This window comes from Branchiostoma lanceolatum, chromosome 9 (assembly GCF_035083965.1).
Source record: "Branchiostoma lanceolatum isolate klBraLanc5 chromosome 9, klBraLanc5.hap2, whole genome shotgun sequence".
Classification (NCBI taxonomy): domain Eukaryota; kingdom Metazoa; phylum Chordata; class Leptocardii; order Amphioxiformes; family Branchiostomatidae; genus Branchiostoma; species Branchiostoma lanceolatum.
The window spans coordinates 14,065,090-14,085,175 of NC_089730.1; the positions used below are offsets into that span (position 1 = coordinate 14,065,090).

At 42.4% G+C, this 20,086-nt stretch overlaps 2 protein-coding genes across 3 annotated transcripts; both read left to right on the forward strand.

The window, feature by feature from the left end:
• The first annotated feature begins 255 nt into the window (after positions 1 to 255).
• LOC136441255 (transcription termination factor 1-like) lies at positions 256 to 14,362 on the forward strand. Of its 2 annotated transcripts, XM_066437430.1 has the most exons (12): positions 256 to 361; positions 859 to 951; positions 990 to 3,816; positions 4,151 to 4,227; positions 4,699 to 4,804; positions 5,464 to 5,542; positions 5,988 to 6,118; positions 6,976 to 7,138; positions 11,109 to 11,189; positions 11,703 to 11,771; positions 12,240 to 12,322; positions 12,847 to 14,362. In XM_066437430.1, the coding sequence occupies exons 3-12, from the start codon at positions 1,014 to 1,016 to the stop codon at positions 13,200 to 13,202; spliced, it is 3,948 nt and encodes a 1,315-aa protein (XP_066293527.1). In that variant the 5' UTR covers positions 256 to 361; positions 859 to 951; positions 990 to 1,013; the 3' UTR covers positions 13,203 to 14,362. The 2 variants fall into 2 exon arrangements, with proteins under 2 accessions (XP_066293527.1, XP_066293526.1); XM_066437429.1 differs by having other exon boundaries at positions 859 to 3,816.
• A 531-nt stretch (positions 14,363 to 14,893) lies between these two features.
• Positions 14,894 to 19,759, forward strand: LOC136442616 (uncharacterized). Its single transcript, XM_066439560.1, has 6 exons — positions 14,894 to 15,020; positions 15,595 to 15,668; positions 16,272 to 17,357; positions 17,770 to 17,973; positions 18,187 to 18,369; positions 18,647 to 19,759. The coding sequence occupies exons 1-6, from the start codon at positions 14,894 to 14,896 to the stop codon at positions 19,043 to 19,045; spliced, it is 2,073 nt and encodes a 690-aa protein (XP_066295657.1). The 3' UTR covers positions 19,046 to 19,759.
• Positions 19,760 to 20,086: the final 327 nt, after the last annotated feature.

The following is a 20,086-nucleotide window of genomic DNA, read 5'->3' on the forward strand; positions in this document are numbered from 1 at the left end:
ATATTTAAAGTATAGTAATAATTCATTTGCCCCCTTTTCCTAGTGGCTTGTTCTTGTCCCAGGGAAAGTGAAAGTAGACGATACCACTTGAACTACAGGTAAAAATGAAGTCATAGTAGCCTTAGACCAACAAAATCAAACCTAAAGATATAAGAAACTTGTGAGTTGTTACATTTGTAGTTATTCAATATTTTGTTTCAAAACAGTTTAATTGCTATATATGATATGTCTATTTGTAAATTGGAGCATGAATAATTTCACCCCCTTTGCTTACTGGTTTATCCCAACATGTCTGCCTGCGGTAACTTGCCGAGTCCGAACCTGTAAAAACTTCACAATTTCAGCTGTAACTTACTCCCAGGTAAGCTTTAACAAAACAAAAAGATACCAAAGAAATCTAGGGAGATAAGAGGTTCTTATTTGCAGGAGTTTTCATGATACAGACTGAGGATAGAGCTATAAACGGTGTGCTGTGTGGTAGCGTGGGTTTCGACATAGGGGAGGGGGCATGGCAAACGGAAGGTAAAGCCTTGGCGGGAACATTCCCAGCAGGGTTTTCAAGCCCATTGATTTAAAATTGTCACGTTTTTCTGGCAAAATTATTATAAGACAGTGTTTATATACGGATGTAAGTGTGGTTATAAGAGTGACCGATATGGCGTGAGAATGAACTATTTTTTTACAAAACAAATAGAAATGAATTTTTTACAGACATACAGTACTACTGGCCAGATAATCCTGTTGGATGATAGTATTGATAGCCAGATACCATGATTACAAATCGTCAAATAATTATGAAAGTTTCCTTACCGTCATTTGCATGAATCAATTTATTTTTGTTCTCTTTTGCCTTAAAAGCTTTCAAGAACATATATGAAGAACACCACAACAAGATATCACAAGAATGTCCCAGGCAAGGTAGAATAACATCAAGTAAACCACACCACAAAGGCATATTGACGAATTATACAACATTGTTGTACATCTAGTCATCTACAGTATATTTATAAGGCATGGATACCACACTGACATCTCCAAGCAAGAAGAGGAAAAGGCTGGACAGCCATGGAAGCCTCGCGGACACCTCGGACCTGGGCAGTGCTTATGGTGATTACACACGAGACAGTCACGACATTATCGTTACTAAAAGCAGAAAGTACAAGAAGAAGCAGATGATGAAATTGGCCCCAAAATCGTCTGCTGAAACGTCCGCCATAGATGCTGACGGCAAGAAAGGGGAGAATAAAAACACAGACAACGAGGCGTCAACAGTTTCACTTTCAGGGCAGAGCAAAAATGGCAATGTTGTCAATGGAAGTTCAGTTGTTACAAGTAGTAGCAGCAACAGTAGTCTGCCCACGTCTCCCGCAAAAGGATCCTCTAGTGTCCTCCTTAGGAGACAGTACAGAAGGGAGAGAACTTCAAGTCAAAGCAGCACAGGTACGGACCATGCGAGTACTTCCCTCTCTCAGATAGACTACTTTCCTCTTAGTGGCCAAGAAAAGAAAAAGACCACAACAGAAGAAGACAGAAGTGTTGCACCCAAGCATACTACTAGTACTCTGCAGACAACCTCTGCAAAAACGTCAGCGAGTGATGTGTTTCCTTGGATTTCCAGTAGTCAGGAGAGTGGTAAAGAAAGTCAGCCTCCTATTCGGCTTGATGCTGATGGCCTGTTGGTGCAAGAGGACATTTTCAAGAAGCCTTTAGGCCCTGTGGAGTCATCACCTTCAAAGTTCAGTATTGGTCTTGTGAGCAAGTCTGGTAAAAGGAAGAAGAAACACAGAGAAAAAGGTGGGATGTCAGACGACACATCAGGAGTAGAAACAGACACAGGTGCAAGTGTTTCCACTGTCCAGTCTGCTCAAGAGGATGTTGAAAGTGGCAATGAGAAGAGACACAAGAAGAAGAAGAAGAAAAAGAAGGAAAAGGACAAAGATGCAAAATCAGATGCTTTGGAAAACCAGGCCACAGGTGTTTCAACAATGCAGTCTGTAGATGATAATGCTGGAGAGAGTGATGAAAAAAGACACAAAAAGAAGAAGAAAAAGAAGGAAAAGGAAAAAGACAGAGAATCAGATGCTTTGGAAAGCCAGGCCACAAGTGTATCAACAACCCAGTTTGCAGATGACAATGCTGAAGAGAGTGATGAAAAAAGACACAAAAAGAAGAAGAAGAAAAAGAAGGAAAAGGATAGAGATATAGAAGACTCTTCAGCTGCCCAGCCTGCAAGTGTTTCAACAGCCCAGTCTGAACATGATAATGTTGAAGGGGATGAAGAAAAAAGGCACAAAAAGAAGAGAAAGAAGGACAAGGAGCCAAGCACATTAGAAGGGCAAGTCTCGGAAGCTGAAAACAGTGATGTCATTCCTCCAACACAGGAATTGTCAAAACCTGAGAAATCAAAGAAAAAGCATAAGAAGAGAAGTGATGGGTCAGGTTTAGACTCAGAGGTAAATGGTGAGGAAGTAGTGCTACGCTCACAAGATACCACACTGAATGGTAATGTGTCCTCTGAAAACCAAAGTACTTCCAATACAGACACAGCCAGGAAGAAGAAGGGGAAAGCAAAGGACAAGAGGTCCAAATCTGCATCTACTTCACAGTCAGAATCTGAGGTTCCTGAATCTGATGTTGGCTCACCGATAAAGAGCCCCTTGACAGTTCCAAGGAGACATGCAATAGGGGATGACGAGGCTAAGAAAACTGGAAGTGCTTCCAAAGATAAGTCAAACTCAAAGCCTACTGCAAACAAACTGCCCGTCTGGTGTATAGAGGATGCAGGCCAGGAGTCACAGACAGTGTCTGAGGTGTTTGATATGTTTGGATGGGGACAGAACAAACCTTCAGGTTCAGGTACAAGGCAATCCAGTCAGGGTGTGATCAGGACTACCAGCACACAGCCCAACTTTGACAGTGTGGTGGGTAAGGAGGGAGGAGGAACCAGTGTAGAAAGGAGAGAAAAAGACAATGCATTTGAGTACCAATCACACGATGACACTGCTGCTGCTATCACTCCCCAAAAGAAAAGTAAGCTTTCAAGGAAGGAAAAGCAAAAAAGTGACACAGGAAAGACAGTTGATGGAGAAGAACAACAACAGAGTAGTGTAGATGATAATGCAGGGAATGATACAGGGGCAGATGATGAAACTGCTGTTGCTATCACTCCCCAAAAGAAAAGTAAGCTTTCAAGGAAGGGAAAGCGAAAAAGTGACACAGGAAAGACAGTTGATGGAGAAAAACAACAACAGAGCAGTGCAAATGATAGTGCTGGGAACAGCACAGGGACAGAAAGTGAACCTGTTCCTAATGAAAGTACAAGAGAAGATATGGCCAAAGAAAACACATCAACAGAGTCAGGAGATAACCCTGCCAGTAAACTTCCCAGCAAGCCTGCACAAGACAACGTCACAGAGAGAAGAAAAGGAAAGAAGAAAGTCAAGACAAGAGATGTTTCAGAAGAAGCAGAGTCTACTGTAGACAAGGCAGATACTACGAAGAGGAGAAAGATTGAAAGTAAAAGAAGGCAACAGGATAGAAGAGAGAAAGAAAACCCTACAGGAGAAGAAAATGAGGAAGTAAACCCAGAGGAGCAAACTCAGGACCAGGCCATAGAGACCCATGAAGACCAGGATGGTCACAGTAGTGGGGATGACTTTCAAGACCTAGCTGCTTCCCCATCAACATCAAGAGCAACAAGATCATCATCTCGGAAAAGGAGGTCGGTTGGGAACAATGATGTGGACTCGGAAGACTTGTGGCTGAAGGGAGTACAGGCACTGTCTGCTGAGGATGTGAAAAGTCTCAAAGAGAGAGGTAAAACCTTGCTAGAAACAGTCTGTGTTTAAACAAATGGTGCTGTGTACATAAGGTGCATGTATGTTTTGGAATGCAGTCTTACTGTCTTAATGAACAATACAGCTATATTATGCACAATCACTTTACGTGTAACAGTAGAATTCATAGACTAACATGTTTCTTTGAAGTGTGCCTGGTTGAAACTGACCTGTTACTGCTGGTCAGATGGTTTTCAGCCCCAGTATTGGTGCATATTCTCTTCATATTAGAGATTGATTGTTGCAAAGTACAAGTACATTTGTCATTATTCTTGTTATTACTTGTAATATTTAGGCTTGTGTATTTCTTTCAGGAGTGACCATCAGATTTGGACATTTCAGTCGACAAGAGAAAGCAATTCTGACGAAGAACATGGAAAGCTTCTGTAAGGTAAGGACATTTTAGATGAAATACACACTTGTACTTGTAGTCAGTTTTTGTAAACAAATACTCAGCCAACTCTTTTGCTATCTTTTTGAGAAATTTTGAAAAAATAACAGTTTTACAAAGCTCCGCAGTCATGAGAAAATTTGAAAAATTTGGAAATTTTGCAAAGGTTCGTGGTCATAAGAAATTTCGAAAAATGTCAAAATTGTATGTATAATGATCTATTCACTATTAACAATCTTTAAGTTACTTCATCACAGTTATTTTGGCTTGTCCGTCTGTCTATGCCTGTGTTTCTGTGATTCCCAGTACACTGTAATCTGTATGTACAATGCAGCATTGTTATACATCCCTAATGATGCAGTGTTTCCATGTATCCCTTGGTTTGTTGAACTGGAAGGATTGCAAAGCAGCATGGATAACAAGGGGGTGAAGTCTGCCGTCTCTGAATGCTATGTTCTTGATGATTTTCAGGAGTATGGTGTGAAGGACTCCAGAACTCTTTTATTCCCCAATCAGTACGATCACAGGAGGGCCCTGAAGAAACTAATCCAGGAGTCAGGGATGTTCCGACATCTAGGTGAGGATTTGTAGCCTGGTATCCAAACCTATTATAGCTGACGAGTCTCTTCGTCTTCTTATGCAAATATTTGCGACTTTGCGTACTACGGTAGTAATATATATAAGATAACAAAGAGATTCAGCAGCTATAGTATAATACATGTAGATTTGGATACCAGGCTAGAGAATTTAGGCACAGTCCATAGCTGATTTATCACTTGTTGGGAGTAAGTTTGATAGAAAATTTTTTGATGATTATTGTAGTACAAATGTATCTTTGATATCTTTACTAATACCTCGTCATTGCAAAGTTCGATCTTTATGAATGTACCTTTTTTACATCAGTACTGTACCCGTATTCAAATGCAATAAACAGTTATTGCATTACGCTGCTGAATCTTAATTGGCAAGCCAATACTCAAAAGTGTTGGATTAAGGTTGCGATGGATTAAGGTTCAGTGCCGTTAGGTACTTTTTCGTCACAGGCAACTTCAGAAATGGTTGGTTGCTTCTATAACAAAAAATTAACACCACCTGAGCTCAAGAAGCTACCAAACAGTGAGTGACAAGGGCCAATTCACTTACAGCAGCATGTTATCAACATATTTGTCATTGGGCTGTCTATTTCTTGACTCTTACTCTTAGTCATAAAAATTGTATGTTTTGTATGTCCTGAAGCCCAAGGTCTGAACCGGCCTCTGTGGAACGTCTACACCAAAGCCAGGTATATGTTCAGTAACCCAGAAATCAGCGGCAGGTAAGAGCAAATCTACCTTACTTTATTGTTTAGGAATACTGTAATGTTTACGTTATGTTTGTGGTGATTTAATGTTAGGGCAAACTTACAACCACTGAGAAAATGCTTGTTCTGTCTTCTCCCTGCCTACCACCTTAAGCTTGTTTCAAATGTGAACTGAAAACCACAGCAAACACGCTATTTTTTTCCCTACCGCAAGATTAAATCACCACAAACTCAAATGCATTTACAGTGCCTGGTTTTGATTTTTTGCATGCTGATATTTCTACTGTTCAAGGAATGGCTAGCAGAAATTTTTCCTAACATTAAAAATCTTTTGTCAGAAGAATTGAGTATTTGTAGATTTGACTTTGTTGAAAACTGCATGGCAGTTTGTGCTTTCTTGACTTGGTTAATTTCTTCATTATCTGGAAGAAAATAAAAGAATGACAAAATACCTTTGTAGATGGTCGCCAAAGGAGGACAGGAAGCTGATGAAGTTGTATGAGAAGTATGGGCCTCGCTGGGCACTTATCAGCAAGTACCTGGGGCGCTTTGAGGACAACATCAAGCAAAGGTTTCGCCAGAGGTCGAAAAGTAAGCATTCTATTGTTTTGTCTTAAAAAAGTCTAATCTTCTTACACTGTACTCTGTAGCCAGGGGCTGAATTGTGATTGGTAAATCTTGATGGGACTTAACAACAATATAGAATATTTTATTTTATACATGTATACTATAATAGAAAATGAAGCCAACAAGTAGCCACAGGATGTTTCCCTTCCCCATTCTTTCCCCCTGCAAAGATGGACTTCCAAAATCACCCATGTGCGGAAAATAGACTTTTCGAACATTCACCTGCCCCCCTATAAGTTACCCTCTTGAACAATGCGTACCTGGAAAGTTTACTTGCCTGAATTGTCGCTGTAGTTCAACTGAGTTCCTGTTTCCAATTAGTTGGAAATCCCGGCTTAATCCCGGGCAGGACATTTCTGATATGGCTGCACCGTCTTTCGTCTTTCGGAAGGGATGTAAAATTGGGGTCCTATGTTTGAGGAGGTACCTCCAGAGAAAGGGCTAAGCACCATTCCCTGTAAAAATACACCCTGCTACTGAAACAGCAAGGAAACTTGCTGCCCTATGTGCCACTAGGTACTACAAAGGTCTGAATGAATGAATGATCCAACGAACGAACAACCACAAATACAACCCTGTACTTCCTTTGATGAACTGTCCGACAATGCCACAGTAAGTAGCCATGAGATGCCAGTAACATAGATGAGGTATGATGGAGAAGGATATCTCCTTATTTCTGACCCAGAACCAGGTGGTTGGAAATTGTAAGTTCTTCTTTCCCTCCCCTCAATGAATAATCTTCTTCATTGTCCAATATCTTGATGTTGTTCTAATGCAATGATGTCCTTTTACTGACTAATTTTCACTTGTGAATACCCCAGATAAAGGAAAATGGGCACCCGAAGAGAGCAAGAAGCTGATCCAAGCCGTGCAGGCAGTTACAGGGCAGCAGGACGTCACCAACCTCACCTGCGCCATCAGCTGGCAGGAGTGTTCCCACTTCATGGACAACATGAGAAGTGCCACACAGTGTCGTGTCCACTGGTGAGTCAAATAATACTCACTCTCACTCTCTTTCATAGCTTAGTCAGCCGTCGGGGCAGCATAGCTCTCAGTGAAAGCTCTCCACTGCTGGCGGCTTTCCGCCAGTCTGGTCATTTGGTTGGCTGAATGACCTGTCCACTCCTTTAGATCTGAGATCCACGACCGACGGGGACGTCCCCGCGGCCGCGCACCCTCTGCTTTTCCCTGAAGGATTGTGTGTGCAAGAGTGCCATTCGCCCTAGACACATGCCCGAACCACTGCAGTTTTTTTCTTTTTAACTAAGGACAAGAAACTGTCAAGTGGGCCTTGCAGAGTGTGGATGCTAGACTGTGGTAAACCAAATATGCCATTGTCACTTAGACCTATGTAGTGCCTAGTGGCACATAGGGCAGCAAGTTTCCTTGCTGTTTCAGCTGCAGGGTGTAGTTCTACAGGGAGAGGTTGCTAGCTCTTCCCCTTTAGCAGGCACCTTAAACACAGGACCCCTATAATTTCCTCCCTTCTGAAAGACGAGTGCAGCCCCAACCAAGATGCCCCTAGGCTCTACCAGCCTCCGCGAGTCACTGGAAAAATAGTAGAAATTAGCCAAATAGAGTCAGTTGTATGAAGGGAGTCGGCTACGGAGAGAGGGTCAACTAGAAAGGCAACATTTGCGAGCAAATACAGCATGTTTAGCCATACTCCTCGCCATGCAAAAAATGGACTCTCCCAAAATAACAATGGACCATTCTAAAATACTTGCACTAAAAAAATGAATCACCCCAGTCCAAAATTGAGTCTTCCAGTAGCACCTCAACACAATATGGACCAGTCCACAACCATATCCACTAATTGATTAACAAATACACTTCTGCTAAAAAATGGACTTTTTCATAATCATTCCAGCTCAAAATTGAAAGAAATAATTAAATAATCCTCCCCTTGCAAGAATGGGATATTCCGTGCCATTTCCATGTAAACCAGTCGAAAAATATCCGCTGAAAATTACACTCTTGCGCATAATCAACCCAGTTCAAAATTGAATTAAAAAAGATCAACCCCAGGGAAGAATGAAGTTTTCCATAGTATACATATGAAGATTTGACAGGAGACGAAGGAAATGACCAAAAACAACATATTTGAGTCAATTCAAAGTCACCGAGAGGGTTTTAATATGATATTTGTAATATGTTTGAACTATTTTGATTAAAAGAATGTCTAAGCCACAATAGTTCTAAAGTGTTCAAACAATTAGAATTGAAACTTATAACATGTTTGAACTTATTTCACATACGTTGGAAACATTTCGAACGTAACTACACAAAAATCTCTTTATTTAGAACAGTTTCAAACCATCTATCCAAATGTTTCAATGTTCGAACAACTTGTAACAAAAGATTTTCACAATTGCCCTCATAAACGAAGGTGCTAAGTCCTCCTGTGTGTTTCTGCCTATTTTCGGTGGCCGCGCTAGACCACCAGCGGATTTGTTTTGACGGAGCGTCACCCGCGCGCGACGATGTACACTGTTCGGCACCGCTAATATCCGGCATTTTCCCGCTCTAAAACACTCCACAAGACCCACGTTTTTAGTGTTTTGCCTCTTGTGCAACACGATTCGATTTGCATTACTAACGGGACGAAAATGATAGAAAAAATTCACCCCGTCCCGGCGTCCGTCCCAAAAACATGAACGACATGAAAATATATTTTCTTACAGATTCAATCACGAAAATCAACAGCATGGGATTCCAAATTTTCGCAACGGCCGACCATTTATCATGGTTGAACTTCCTTCCAAGGCGTGCGATAGATAAACATTCCCGGCACATAATAGTCACTAGTACCAGACTAACGCAAGCTCATGATGATAATAGGGAGAAAGTTTGTCAGTGAAGTTTGGCCACCAGAGGGTACATTCATTTAACGTTACAAGCTAGCGCAAAGGGGCGAATCATTGACCTTACCGGGGACTGACTCTACTGGCCTAATCATTCCTTTTTTGCCGAATTCTACGATCCATACGCCCGTACGTAGGACATGTAGGAAGGCCTGGTGGTGGACGCTACGTCGCGCCAGTCTGAGGAGAAACGATCTCCCGTGTTGTGTTGAAGAATTTGGAGTTTGAAAATATCTGGAATAACTAATGCTAGAATAAACATTCACAAAATCATTGATTTAACTTGTTTTCTGTTATAAAATTTCCTAAACTGCAATTTAACCACTGAGTTTAAGGGAACATGGTGTTTTCCCGATAATCACGTTAAATGTTTATGTCCGGTCTTTCCTCCTCGTAAGCAAACTTCCAGCTTGGCCAGGTGCAAGGCACTCGGGGTCAATGACCTGTAGGTCATATGTAGTATTGAAAGTGACAGAAGTGGCAAATATTGTCAAGAAAGCCCAAAATAAATCGTTTTGAATATATGTATGCCAAAAATGGGAATGTAGTCCTTTAAATATTTGTTCAAGCCACATATACAGCAAATTTCAGGTCATTCGGTTGAAATACCAGGGCGCAGGAGGCCAAGATATGCTAAAAATAGCCTAAAAACCTCAATAAAATCACTTTCAAGGTCAATATCAAAACAAGGAAAAGAACGCACATTGGTTTTTGCCTACATTACCTCTGTACCAAATTTCAGGTCATTTGGTCAAAAAATGACAGAGATGAATCGATTTGAAGATTTGACAGGAGAAGAAGAAGAAGAAGAAACATGAGAGAAAACAATATGTTTAGCCATACTTATGGCTAAACATAAATATGCCTGTGAATGTTACCCTCCATGGCCAAAGTCCCCCGGCAAATGTTCTCCCTATAGCCGGCGCTGTTAGTCTGGTAGAGACTAGATGCCCCACCCAGAAATTGGAACTGGGTCTCCTAGTTACCGACTACATAATCGGAACCAGGAGCTCAACCGTGAGGATGCTACCAGTTGAGCTACAGGGACATCCAAAACTATGCCATTATTGCGATGTTATTTCATTTGTTCTCTGACATATTGAAGTAAAGATATCGCAAGAGGAGAACAGGAAAACAGGTCGTTAGGACTAGTGGCAAGCAAACTTAAGTCTGCTGATATTCACTCCCTATAACATAGTGCAAGCGGTAACGTAACCCCCGCTGCTCCGCCATCTGGATCAAATTCCGTGGATCCTAGGGCCCATGTTCGATCCTAGGGGTCGACTCGAGCTCGGACATGTTGTAAGGGATTGCATTCGTCATTTCGGATGGTGACGTAAAGCCGGCGGCTCCGTGTATGAAGGAGCTTCGGGCGTAAGCCTCAAGCGTCAAACCTCTGCACGTAAAAGAACCCAACACAATTATCGAGAAGAGTAGGGGTGACCCGGTGTGCTTGGCCAAAAACGTGAGCCGTGGCGAAGCTGCATTGCACTACCACTAGCTACTTGAAAAGGCATTATGCTTCACCTCAATTGAGGATGACTGCTTTACTTACTTTACTTTATAACTATTTGTCTGCACAGTATGTGTTCTAGTCTGTATAGACCGACTGATAGCTTACATATGTAATGTACATGTATGTACATTAGTGCTGCGTACCTAAACGTAACATACTTGGTGTGAATTTATATCGGTATAGCACCGGTACTTCATCATCTGGTATTTTGAACCTGTACCTAATCAATTTTTACGGTCCAGCACTGGTACCCAGTACCGGTACGCAGCACTAATGTACATGTATGTAACTACCAGTATGTGTACCAAGGTACAGATGTTTCCTTCTCTCAGGCTCTGATTAGCATTATCTTATAGATCTGCAAATAGCAGATTAAATTGCTTGATGTATAGAAGGTTGCAGACAGTCACAAGTTCCAGTGTTACCAAAATTGTCCGAAGACGTTTTTTGTCGTGATCTGTTTCCAAGCAGTATCAGGTATTATTTCCTTTAGTGAGAGAGAAGAAGAAAATACTTTTCTTCCCAGATTGTCCTGTTGTCATACTGGTAAATTCATTACTGTTTTCCCCCCTAGGTTGAGTCTGGTAAACTGGTTCTCTTTCCAACAAGGAGAACCTATGTGGAACCCACAGCGAGATCTTCAGCTCATAGATGAGTAAGTCATCCCTATATTGTTATTTTACGTAGTGATCTACTCACATATGAAGCCATAGTGTTCAACCCATAAAGGTACAATAATGGTAAAGGCAATAAATAAGCTTTCCAATGATACATGTATATGGAGGTACCAGCCCGACTGTCGGTAGGATCACCCGAAGGCTAACAGCAGCGCATGCCATGCATGCAAAGTGTATTTGAATTATTTGATGGAAGCCTGTGCGATACAAGTAGGGGCCTGTATGATACCGTTAAGTTTAGACCGTTCCGGAAAACACCCGTATCCAACATTATTAGGGTCAAAGTATGACAGAAGATATAATGTAGCGCAATTGATTATATATAAGTTATAACTAAGATTAACTGAGATACAAACTTTACAATCAATGAAAATCAAAGTTTCCAAACTTTTTGTGTTAAGATTTCATAAATTCTGAGCATTTCTGATAGATGTTTGGAATAAATTGATTCTACATAATGTAATTTATGAGTGTGTTTGTCTATTTTGTAGGATCTACCAGAGTGAAGCTGAAGCAACATACGACATTGACTGGAGAGCCATAGCTGGGAAACTCAGCTGGTCAGTTGTCCTTGGGTTAGGTTGCTCCAAACTAATTGATTTATTCCAATTCTTTTAGGAATTATAATATGGAATCGGGGAAAGAAAATTATGACACAGACATCTTCTAAGCTTGGTACAATATGATATAATGTTAATTCTAAGCATCAGTTTATCAGTTTTATAAAGTTTGCTTCTATTACATGTACCTTTTGTCCTTTTAGTTGTATGGCAATTTTAATCATAGTGTTTAATAGATGGAAATATGCCTTTGTATAATTTCTATCACTACTTTTGTTCTTTTAGCTCACTGCATATGCTTGCATGAATTGAATACTTATCATTATGTCAGTCAATTCTGCCATGTGAAATGTATACTTCAATGTATTTTGATGAAAGCAACGTTGTACATGCACAGTGTATTTAGAAATTCAATAAACCAGTTAGAAAGAGTAGGCATGGTGTAAACTGTGTTTGATTTTCCCCAAGGGTGAAGCACCACTCCCAGGTCAGCAAACGCTGGCACAGTCTGAGACTGCGTGTTACAGACTGGGAGAGGAAGGACTTGGACGGTGGGGATAATTCGTTGTTTGTTTGTTTTGCAAAATAATCCGGTGGCATAACTGGAAAAATCAGACTAATTATTGTTCAGATTCGTCGAAAAGCACTAAATTTGGCACATATGTAGATGTAGTTAAACATATTCTACACGAATCTGGATATAGGGGCATCTCAATTTCTGCCCAGGATCACCGTGGTGGCATCTTGAACTTAGAACCCCCCCAATAGACCACCCTTTCTAGTGTACACTCCACTTTTCCTGTGTTTATTTCATTCTCGGTCCTATTATCACCTGATGTTGTTACTTTGTCCATAATGGCATTGGTACTGCTGATATAGACAGTGCCACTTTTACCCAAGTGGGGCATCAATGTGTATAGTCTAGGAAATATGTTGTATTGTTTTTAAAAGATCTTAAAAGATCTCATGTAAGTTATGATTTTAAAAAGCTTAGATCACATCACAGCTCATAATATGTTTGCTAGTCCTGTTACGAATTGTCTGAAACTAATTTTTTTTTTTCAAATTTCTTTAGATATCCTGGATTACTTGAAGGAGGATCGTAATAAGCAGGTGAAGAAATGGAAGAGGCTTGGGAAATCATTCTCACCCAGAGAAGCCAAGGGTAGTCCCTTCGTCTTCACATCCTCTGAGGAAAGCTCTGAGGACAGCTTGGATGATGAGGATGATGAAGGTGATGCTGAGGAGGATAATGACATAGATGGTACAATAGACAATGATAGACCAACTCCCACAGCAGATAACGAAAGCTCTGATGTAGATAACAGTGGCAAAACTGGCCACAACAACAAGTCAGATGAAGACAGCTCTGAAGAAGAAGACACTGATGATGACAGTGAAACTGAGGTAAACACATCTAATGAAGGATAATCATGTGTGACTTCTGTCCAATGGACTTGTTGTACAAAAACAGATGTGATGGTACAAATTATTATTAGGTATTACTGATCGAGTATTTCGGATAATTCAGATCAAGAGAAGCAACAAGGCTACAAGTTAGGTTTTTAGTTAGTAGTCATATCCAGTTTTATTATTAGTTGCTCCCGTTTTATTCCTATGAACTTTTTCCATGTACAGGTGTCTTGAAGCATTAACCTTTGGGTTTATAAAAGACTTAATGACCTGTTTATGTGCATTTTATAGGTAGCTGAAAGCTCTAGTGTTTTGTCCATAGATGTAGTCTGCTATAAAATATGTTCATAGATGTAGTCTGCTATAAAACTCTGGCGTGACGGGAGGAATTGAAAGGCAAAACCTGTATACTTAAGCTCTGCCAAGCTCCTTTGTCAAAAGAAGCAACATTTTGTTGATGAGGCAAAATGTAACTACAGGGCTAATTAATACAAACTTCAGGAAAGGTTACAATATTTGCCCTTAGAATATTTGTCCTTCTTGGTAGAATTACTAATTACAGTTCATTATGTCTGTAGAGAAAGTCCCAGTAGTGATGAATTTTAGATGTGTTCAAATGTAGATCATTAGAATTGTGTCAAGATTCTTGTTTCCCCAGATTGTTACATCTCTGGGTTCAAGAGAAGGCAGATAATGGCACAATGGTAGAGACATTTTGATACATGATTATAAGAAACTTTGTCAGAAAGATTTTGTTCAGTTCAGTAGGAGCAAGCATCAACTGGACAGGGGATGATGTCAGCCAAAATATCACATGTCACACACATGTGCATGACAGTGTGGGACATAAACTTGGATGCTCCTGTTTCCCCGCAAGCACCTTTTGTGTCTTAGAGAGTTTGTTAACTGAAGACAGGACCTTTGTGTATGAATTACATCTCAAATGGTGGATTAACCATCTCCCTGCTGCCTAACACTGTAACTAATAGAGAATGGGGTGCCAAAAGGCTACTTTAGTGTGCTAAAGGTTAAGGAACTTCTGTATAAATTTGGAACAAATCACTGTTGGACTGCCAGTAAGTACTAACTGCAATGCCCAGTTGTACAGTAATCACACCAGGCAATACGGGGTACTTTTTGTGAACCGGTCATTTCAAATAAAGCCCCCCTTCCACTTATTGCATGTACTGTGTGCTTTGTTTATTGTACCACTTTTTTCTCAGTACTATTAGAAATAGTAATTCATGAGTATTACTATTGAGCATTTGGATGGATGGAATGGTATAGAAATATCCGTTGTATAAATTTGTGGTCTCTGTTATGGGTAATAAAATGTACCAACTAGCAATAAAAAGTTATTGAGGTAATATAAGGACCGGTGAATATGTTTGGCGGACATTAGTACTACGTCATCTTCATGATTTTAAACTAGAAAATATTAGTCTGTTATTACGAAATTAGCTTCTTCACTAGACAGCATTTACTTTCTAGTCGAGAGTTGTTTTCGTTCCCGAACGTTGTCGGATTGGGGTCACCTAAGGTAACGCAAAAAGAACGCCACCGTCCCGTTCTAGAACACCTTTCTGCCTCTTAGTCGAACCTGACAACCGTTCTAGTAAACAGAGCAAAGATGCTTTCAAACAGAGCGCACGCGCACGCCGTTTGAGAATAATTTTTGCGCGAGGAATAGATAACTATAGGCATTCAATATGCCCAAAATAGTGAAGCAAAAGAAGTACAGTGTGCACTGTACACAAAGCGCCGCCAAGTCGGCTAGTCATCACCAGGGACATGCTCTCCACAGAGAAGAGCGAGAGTCAAGAAGAGAGCAACCAGGTAAGCATCAACAAGTTTTCATGTCAAATCGACTTGTGTCTTTTACTTGTCAACGTATGTTAGTGACTACACGTGCATCTATGTACATGATTTAGTTAACTCAGATACCTGTACCAATGATTTCGGTTATTACAGTGATTTTGCGTCGATTTTAAATCTCCAAACTGAAGAACTGCGTCAGTGAACAGCTAGTCGCCTGTTTCAACACATATACCTACATATACTAGTAGTTATCTATCGTCAATGTACTTACGGTTCACATCTTTTGTATGTAGTCTAATAAACCCATTAATTTGATAAGCTTAGATCGTTTCACCGGAAGAGACAAGCCTTGGAATTTGTTACGAGTGACGGTTTAGTGCTCACAGTATGAATCGATTCGTGAGCGAATTTGTTTTGAATGTTTCCAACGGGTCATATCGCTCATATGACAAAGTGAACTACTTCCTAGGCTATCTCATTCACGTTTACTGCCCCACTAGTTCCTGATGGTGATCATTTAAATAACTGTTGTAAATCCTCATCAATGCCGAGAAAGTTCCTTTCGTCAACGTTATATTTACTGTGTCCCAAGGAGCGGTCCTCCCGCTGTTACATGTACAGCGTGTTGCAGAGACCCCCGCTCTCAGTGCCCAGCATGACGACAAGGTAAGGACACTCGCGTGCACGTACCCGCACTAAATTGCACTGTGGTCCACTGTTGATATGTAGTTGTGTTTTACAGAAATGCTAGTCACAAACACGATGTTTGTTGATTTAGAAAACAACAACATTATTCTGTTTAGTTTTGCCGACATTGATACATTTCGCATGTGAAGATTTGTCATTCAGCACCAAGGACAGGCGCTGGTCTGTTTGCTTGTGTGTGGATATGTTTTTGTAAGCTCCGAGAAAGGTTTATCACATGCGCGTGTATTTTTCAGTCATAGGGACAGCTGTGATCCCTTGTATGTCCTTATAGTTGTACATAAGAACAAACTAAAAAGGACTGGCTTTTTCCCTGTGTGAATATAGTCGTTCAGAACCACTGACAGGGACTCCCCTTGCTGGGTAGATTATGCTATGTTTTGCATTATCACAAGCCGAGCATAACAGCATATCTCTTTATAGTAGTCACTGTAGCTTAACGCAAGGTTTACTTGTCATTCAGTACCAAGTGCAGGACTGATTCCATAGACTATGCTATATTTTGCATGCCCCCAAACTAACCATAACGGCATAACTATACTGTGTTCAATGTTACCCTTCCAGATCACCGTATCGAAAAGAACGTCGACCGCTAAGAGAAAAGACAGGCGACTCCAGCCCTACACGTCATCTTGGCGGTATGATGACGTGGATGAACAAAGCCCCAGCCGGGACAGACAGGGTAAGGAACAGGACGGCGCACACCACAGGAGCACGTCGAAATCCACATGCGTCTCCGCTGTACCATCCCGAGAGGAAATGAGACGGCCGTCTCCCCCTCGAGTCGTCCTGACCCTCCGCCGTGTCACGCCGTCTCCTCACCCAACAGGCAAGGCGGCAGTCGGATCAGCAAAGACCGATCGCGATCATTACGAAGTCGTGCCAAGAAACGACTCTACCACATCAAACGTCTCCCATGGTGATACAGGTAGTAACAAGCGCCGGTCTGCCACCTTGGACTCGGACGAGTCCAGTCGTCAAGCGGGTAAACGCAGACGTAAGATATCATACCAAGAGTATGTGAGCAGAAAAGTGGAGACACCAGGTGGAGATAAGAGCGAAGTCACTTCCCCTTCTAAAGTCTCGGAAGAGCTGACAAAGAGCCCCACTCCTGATCGCAAGATCATCAAAGCACATCGGATGAGCCAGAATGCCGACAAGCTAGCAGAAGTGACGGCAGAAATCAGTGCCCGCACAAAAGCGTTATGTCCTCTGACGGCTGAGCGGCCTGAAACACCTGTCAACACAGATGACGAGGCTGTTGGCGTACGCCATGGACAGGACGTCATCGGGCACAAGCTGACGTCATTGAAATCTCCCACAGGGAAGACCCTTGCCGACTTCGTCCAGAGAAAAATCAAAAGAGACGAACGGCTTCAGAGGCTTTTCCGCAATAAAGCCGTAGCGTTGGCCGCGAAGATCGGGGGAAACGGAACCCTAGGTACAGGGCCGACTGGGCATCCCGCCACTGCGGACTTACGTCATCAGAGGTCGGCTTCCTCAGAGCGTCCGGACGGACGTCTCCAGCACAACCTGGGTCAGTCAGAGACGCCCCCTGGCGGCCAGGCGACTGATAGGATGCCGCCTCCCAAACACCCGGTCCACCGGTCATTCCAACCAAGGAGGTTGTTCCAACCTGCCATTCCACTGGTTAGTAAGTTTACACTATATATAGCAGATGTCATTTATTACCAAGGAGTATCATGTAAAAAAAACACACACACACAAAAAAAAACATGTATCAGAGAAAGATGAAAAAATAAGAAAAAGTTGGGCGGGGCTAGTTCGGTGACCCTTTTAAACCATATGGTTATGAAATTATATGTCATGTATGAGTGGGTGATGTCATGACATCAAAGAGGAGCATCTTTCAAATGACCTACAAAACTTTATTATACATACATTAACAAGTAGTCGGCATGGTGCCCAGCATATCTTACTTGTAATACGAAGATAAGTGTTTTAATCACGACTATGTTGATGATCTTTAAGTCAACATAGTCGTGATTTTGCAGATGTACTTATTTACTCATGTCCGTTTTGAAACATCTTCGTCCAACAGCAGGTCGGTGGGAAGGCCCAAGCTCAGTCACGCCCCCTAGCGGAGACAGCTGTCGCTGGATCATCCCGTGACGCACCACAAGGTCATGGTGACGAGAACTACAACAGATCTAGACGACGGCCCTCTACTCTGCAGACGTCTCGACCGACGCCCCTCAGGTCCAGACCTATCCATGTCGTTTACACGCAGGAAGAAATCGCACAGGTTAGATAGAGCCATTTACTTGTTCGCATTTTCTCACAAGACAAAATCAATAACGTATATATGGCTACTTCCCCGTTAGTACATGTAGATATGCATCCCATATGCTCTAACAAATCTTATGTGAAAGCAACCGCGGATTTCAGACGTTTTGTGAAAGAAACATCATCTTTTGTACAGAAATTAACTTGTCTCAACCTTTTATTTTCCTAACAGGGAATACGGTCAATCCGAAACCAGATGATGGAGAATGACCGTACAAGTGAAGCCCCCTTACGTCAGCAGCTCGGCGACTGGGAGCGTCGTCATGACAACAATCCTGCCGACATCCACGGGCAACAGAAGGCGTCGCGACTCACATATATGACGTCAGGACCCACATCACTGGAGGTTCTTGAGGTCAGTTTTTCTACATTGTAACACGGCTTACATCACACTTCATTACACTGTATTTTTTTCTGCCAGAAAGTCGGCATTGGTGGTAATTTCTTCAGTCCAAACAGTCGACGTGCTACAGAGCAAAACGCTTAGCCACACCAGTGCATCCATGGAGTATCGAAAGTTGCTGATAATGCTTCTACTATCTGCATCCTCAAATCCGTAAACAATATCTGCTATTGAATATATGTTAGACTCCGTACATGGTTAAGTTCACTTTGGTGACCTTGTTTTGCAGAACAACAATAAGCTGCAGGTAGCACGCAACAGTCCTCCGCCAGTGGAACCACCCGCTGCAGTGATGGCTGTGAAAGCTGACCACTCTACAATCTTGGGGTCAGTGACTTGGGGCTCCATGATGACACAGAGCCAGTACAACACTGCAACTGCGATGGCCATTCCTTGCATGATACCCACAACGATTGTCCTAGCGGAAGGGAGCTGTGATGCAGCCGCGACAGCAACAGTGACGCAACCGCTGACACCAGAAGACCGAATCCCTCTGGAGGAAGCGATAGCGATGTTAGTTGGGAGAGAAGCCGAAGACAATCCAAGTCATTGTAAGGACAGCCCTCTGATCACAACAGGAAAATCCTCCATACATAGCGGGTTTGATTCCAACTTGGAGCGGGCTTGAAGCAGCTCAGATACCAGTGCTGGCAAACGTGGACGAAGTAAAGCCAGTACGAATACCTCTTTGAGCACCCGGCCAACCAACGACAAGAAGCCTCGTCATGGAAGCAAAAGGTCAGGTTCAAAGAACAGAGCGCGAAGCAGCTCAGATACCGCAGGCACACGCACCAAGCCGTTAGCTCAGAATAGCTACGAGACGCCGCGGGAATTCGGCATCACCCCTAGCCTGTCATTGACCCGTTACAATGGCGGGATGTGGCACTCCTACGAGCCGGTTAAGAGCCTGAGCAAACCGCCGCCACTTCCTCCTCCCCGTCCACCGTGGCTGGACCACGTGAAGGACAGCCCTCCCCCGACCAGCCCGGGCTCGCCTCGCCACCCCGAGTATCCTCTCCGCTTCGGCGTCACGGAGAGAAGTAAGCCGGCCCACTACTACATGACGCCTTGCCACGGAGCAGGCGTTCCGGAGCACATCGGCTCCCCGTTACAGTCCACCTCCACCTGCTCGGACCACATGGTGGCCAGGTACCAGAGCTACCTGCGGATCGACCCGTACGACTGTAAGAACACGGACACGTGTGACAAGTGTGACGCGCCGGGAGACAACAGGGACACGGCAGTGTCAAACGACCCGGATAAAGAGGATCCGGATGTCGAACAAGATGTCGAAAGGGGGATGGACATTGTGTTTACGTGACGTTACAAGAACGTAGCACGACGATTGTCTTCAATGATTTTTATTTGCTAAGTATAATTTTTTTGTTAAGCCTCAGTGTTAAGCCTCAGTGCCCGGTGTTCAGAAAAGACTGTAAACGTCCTAAGCAATAAAATGCCAGGTTCAACGCATTGCGCTTTATACGTATATGCCCATGTACACGTATGATCCGTGGTAGAAGTAAACTATTCTGACTATCTAATGACGTTCGAATTATTAAAACATCGAAGTTAAGAGCAAGAGCTCCAAGACTCCGTACCTAATGTAATGTATGTATCACAATCTGCCTGTATAACTAAAGACAGCCTTAAACATCATTATGAAGAAGAG

Bases quoted from the DNA above. Each gene is read 5' to 3' on its own strand.
- LOC136441255 (XM_066437429.1), top strand. From the start codon at position 1,014: ATGGATACCACACTGACATCTCCAAGCAAGAAGAGGAAAAGGCTGGAC. The intron at 4,228-4,698 runs GTAAGGACATTT...GATGATTTTCAG, and splicing joins ACATGGAAAGCTTCTGTAAG to GAGTATGGTGTGAAGGACTC. The intron at 11,772-12,239 runs GTCAGTTGTCCT...ATTTTCCCCAAG, and splicing joins ATAGCTGGGAAACTCAGCTG to GGTGAAGCACCACTCCCAGG.
- LOC136442616 (XM_066439560.1), top strand. From the start codon at position 14,894: ATGCCCAAAATAGTGAAGCAAAAGAAGTACAGTGTGCACTGTACACAA. The intron at 15,021-15,594 runs GTAAGCATCAAC...CTGTGTCCCAAG, and splicing joins GTCAAGAAGAGAGCAACCAG to GAGCGGTCCTCCCGCTGTTA. The intron at 18,370-18,646 runs GTCAGTTTTTCT...CTTGTTTTGCAG, and splicing joins CATCACTGGAGGTTCTTGAG to AACAACAATAAGCTGCAGGT.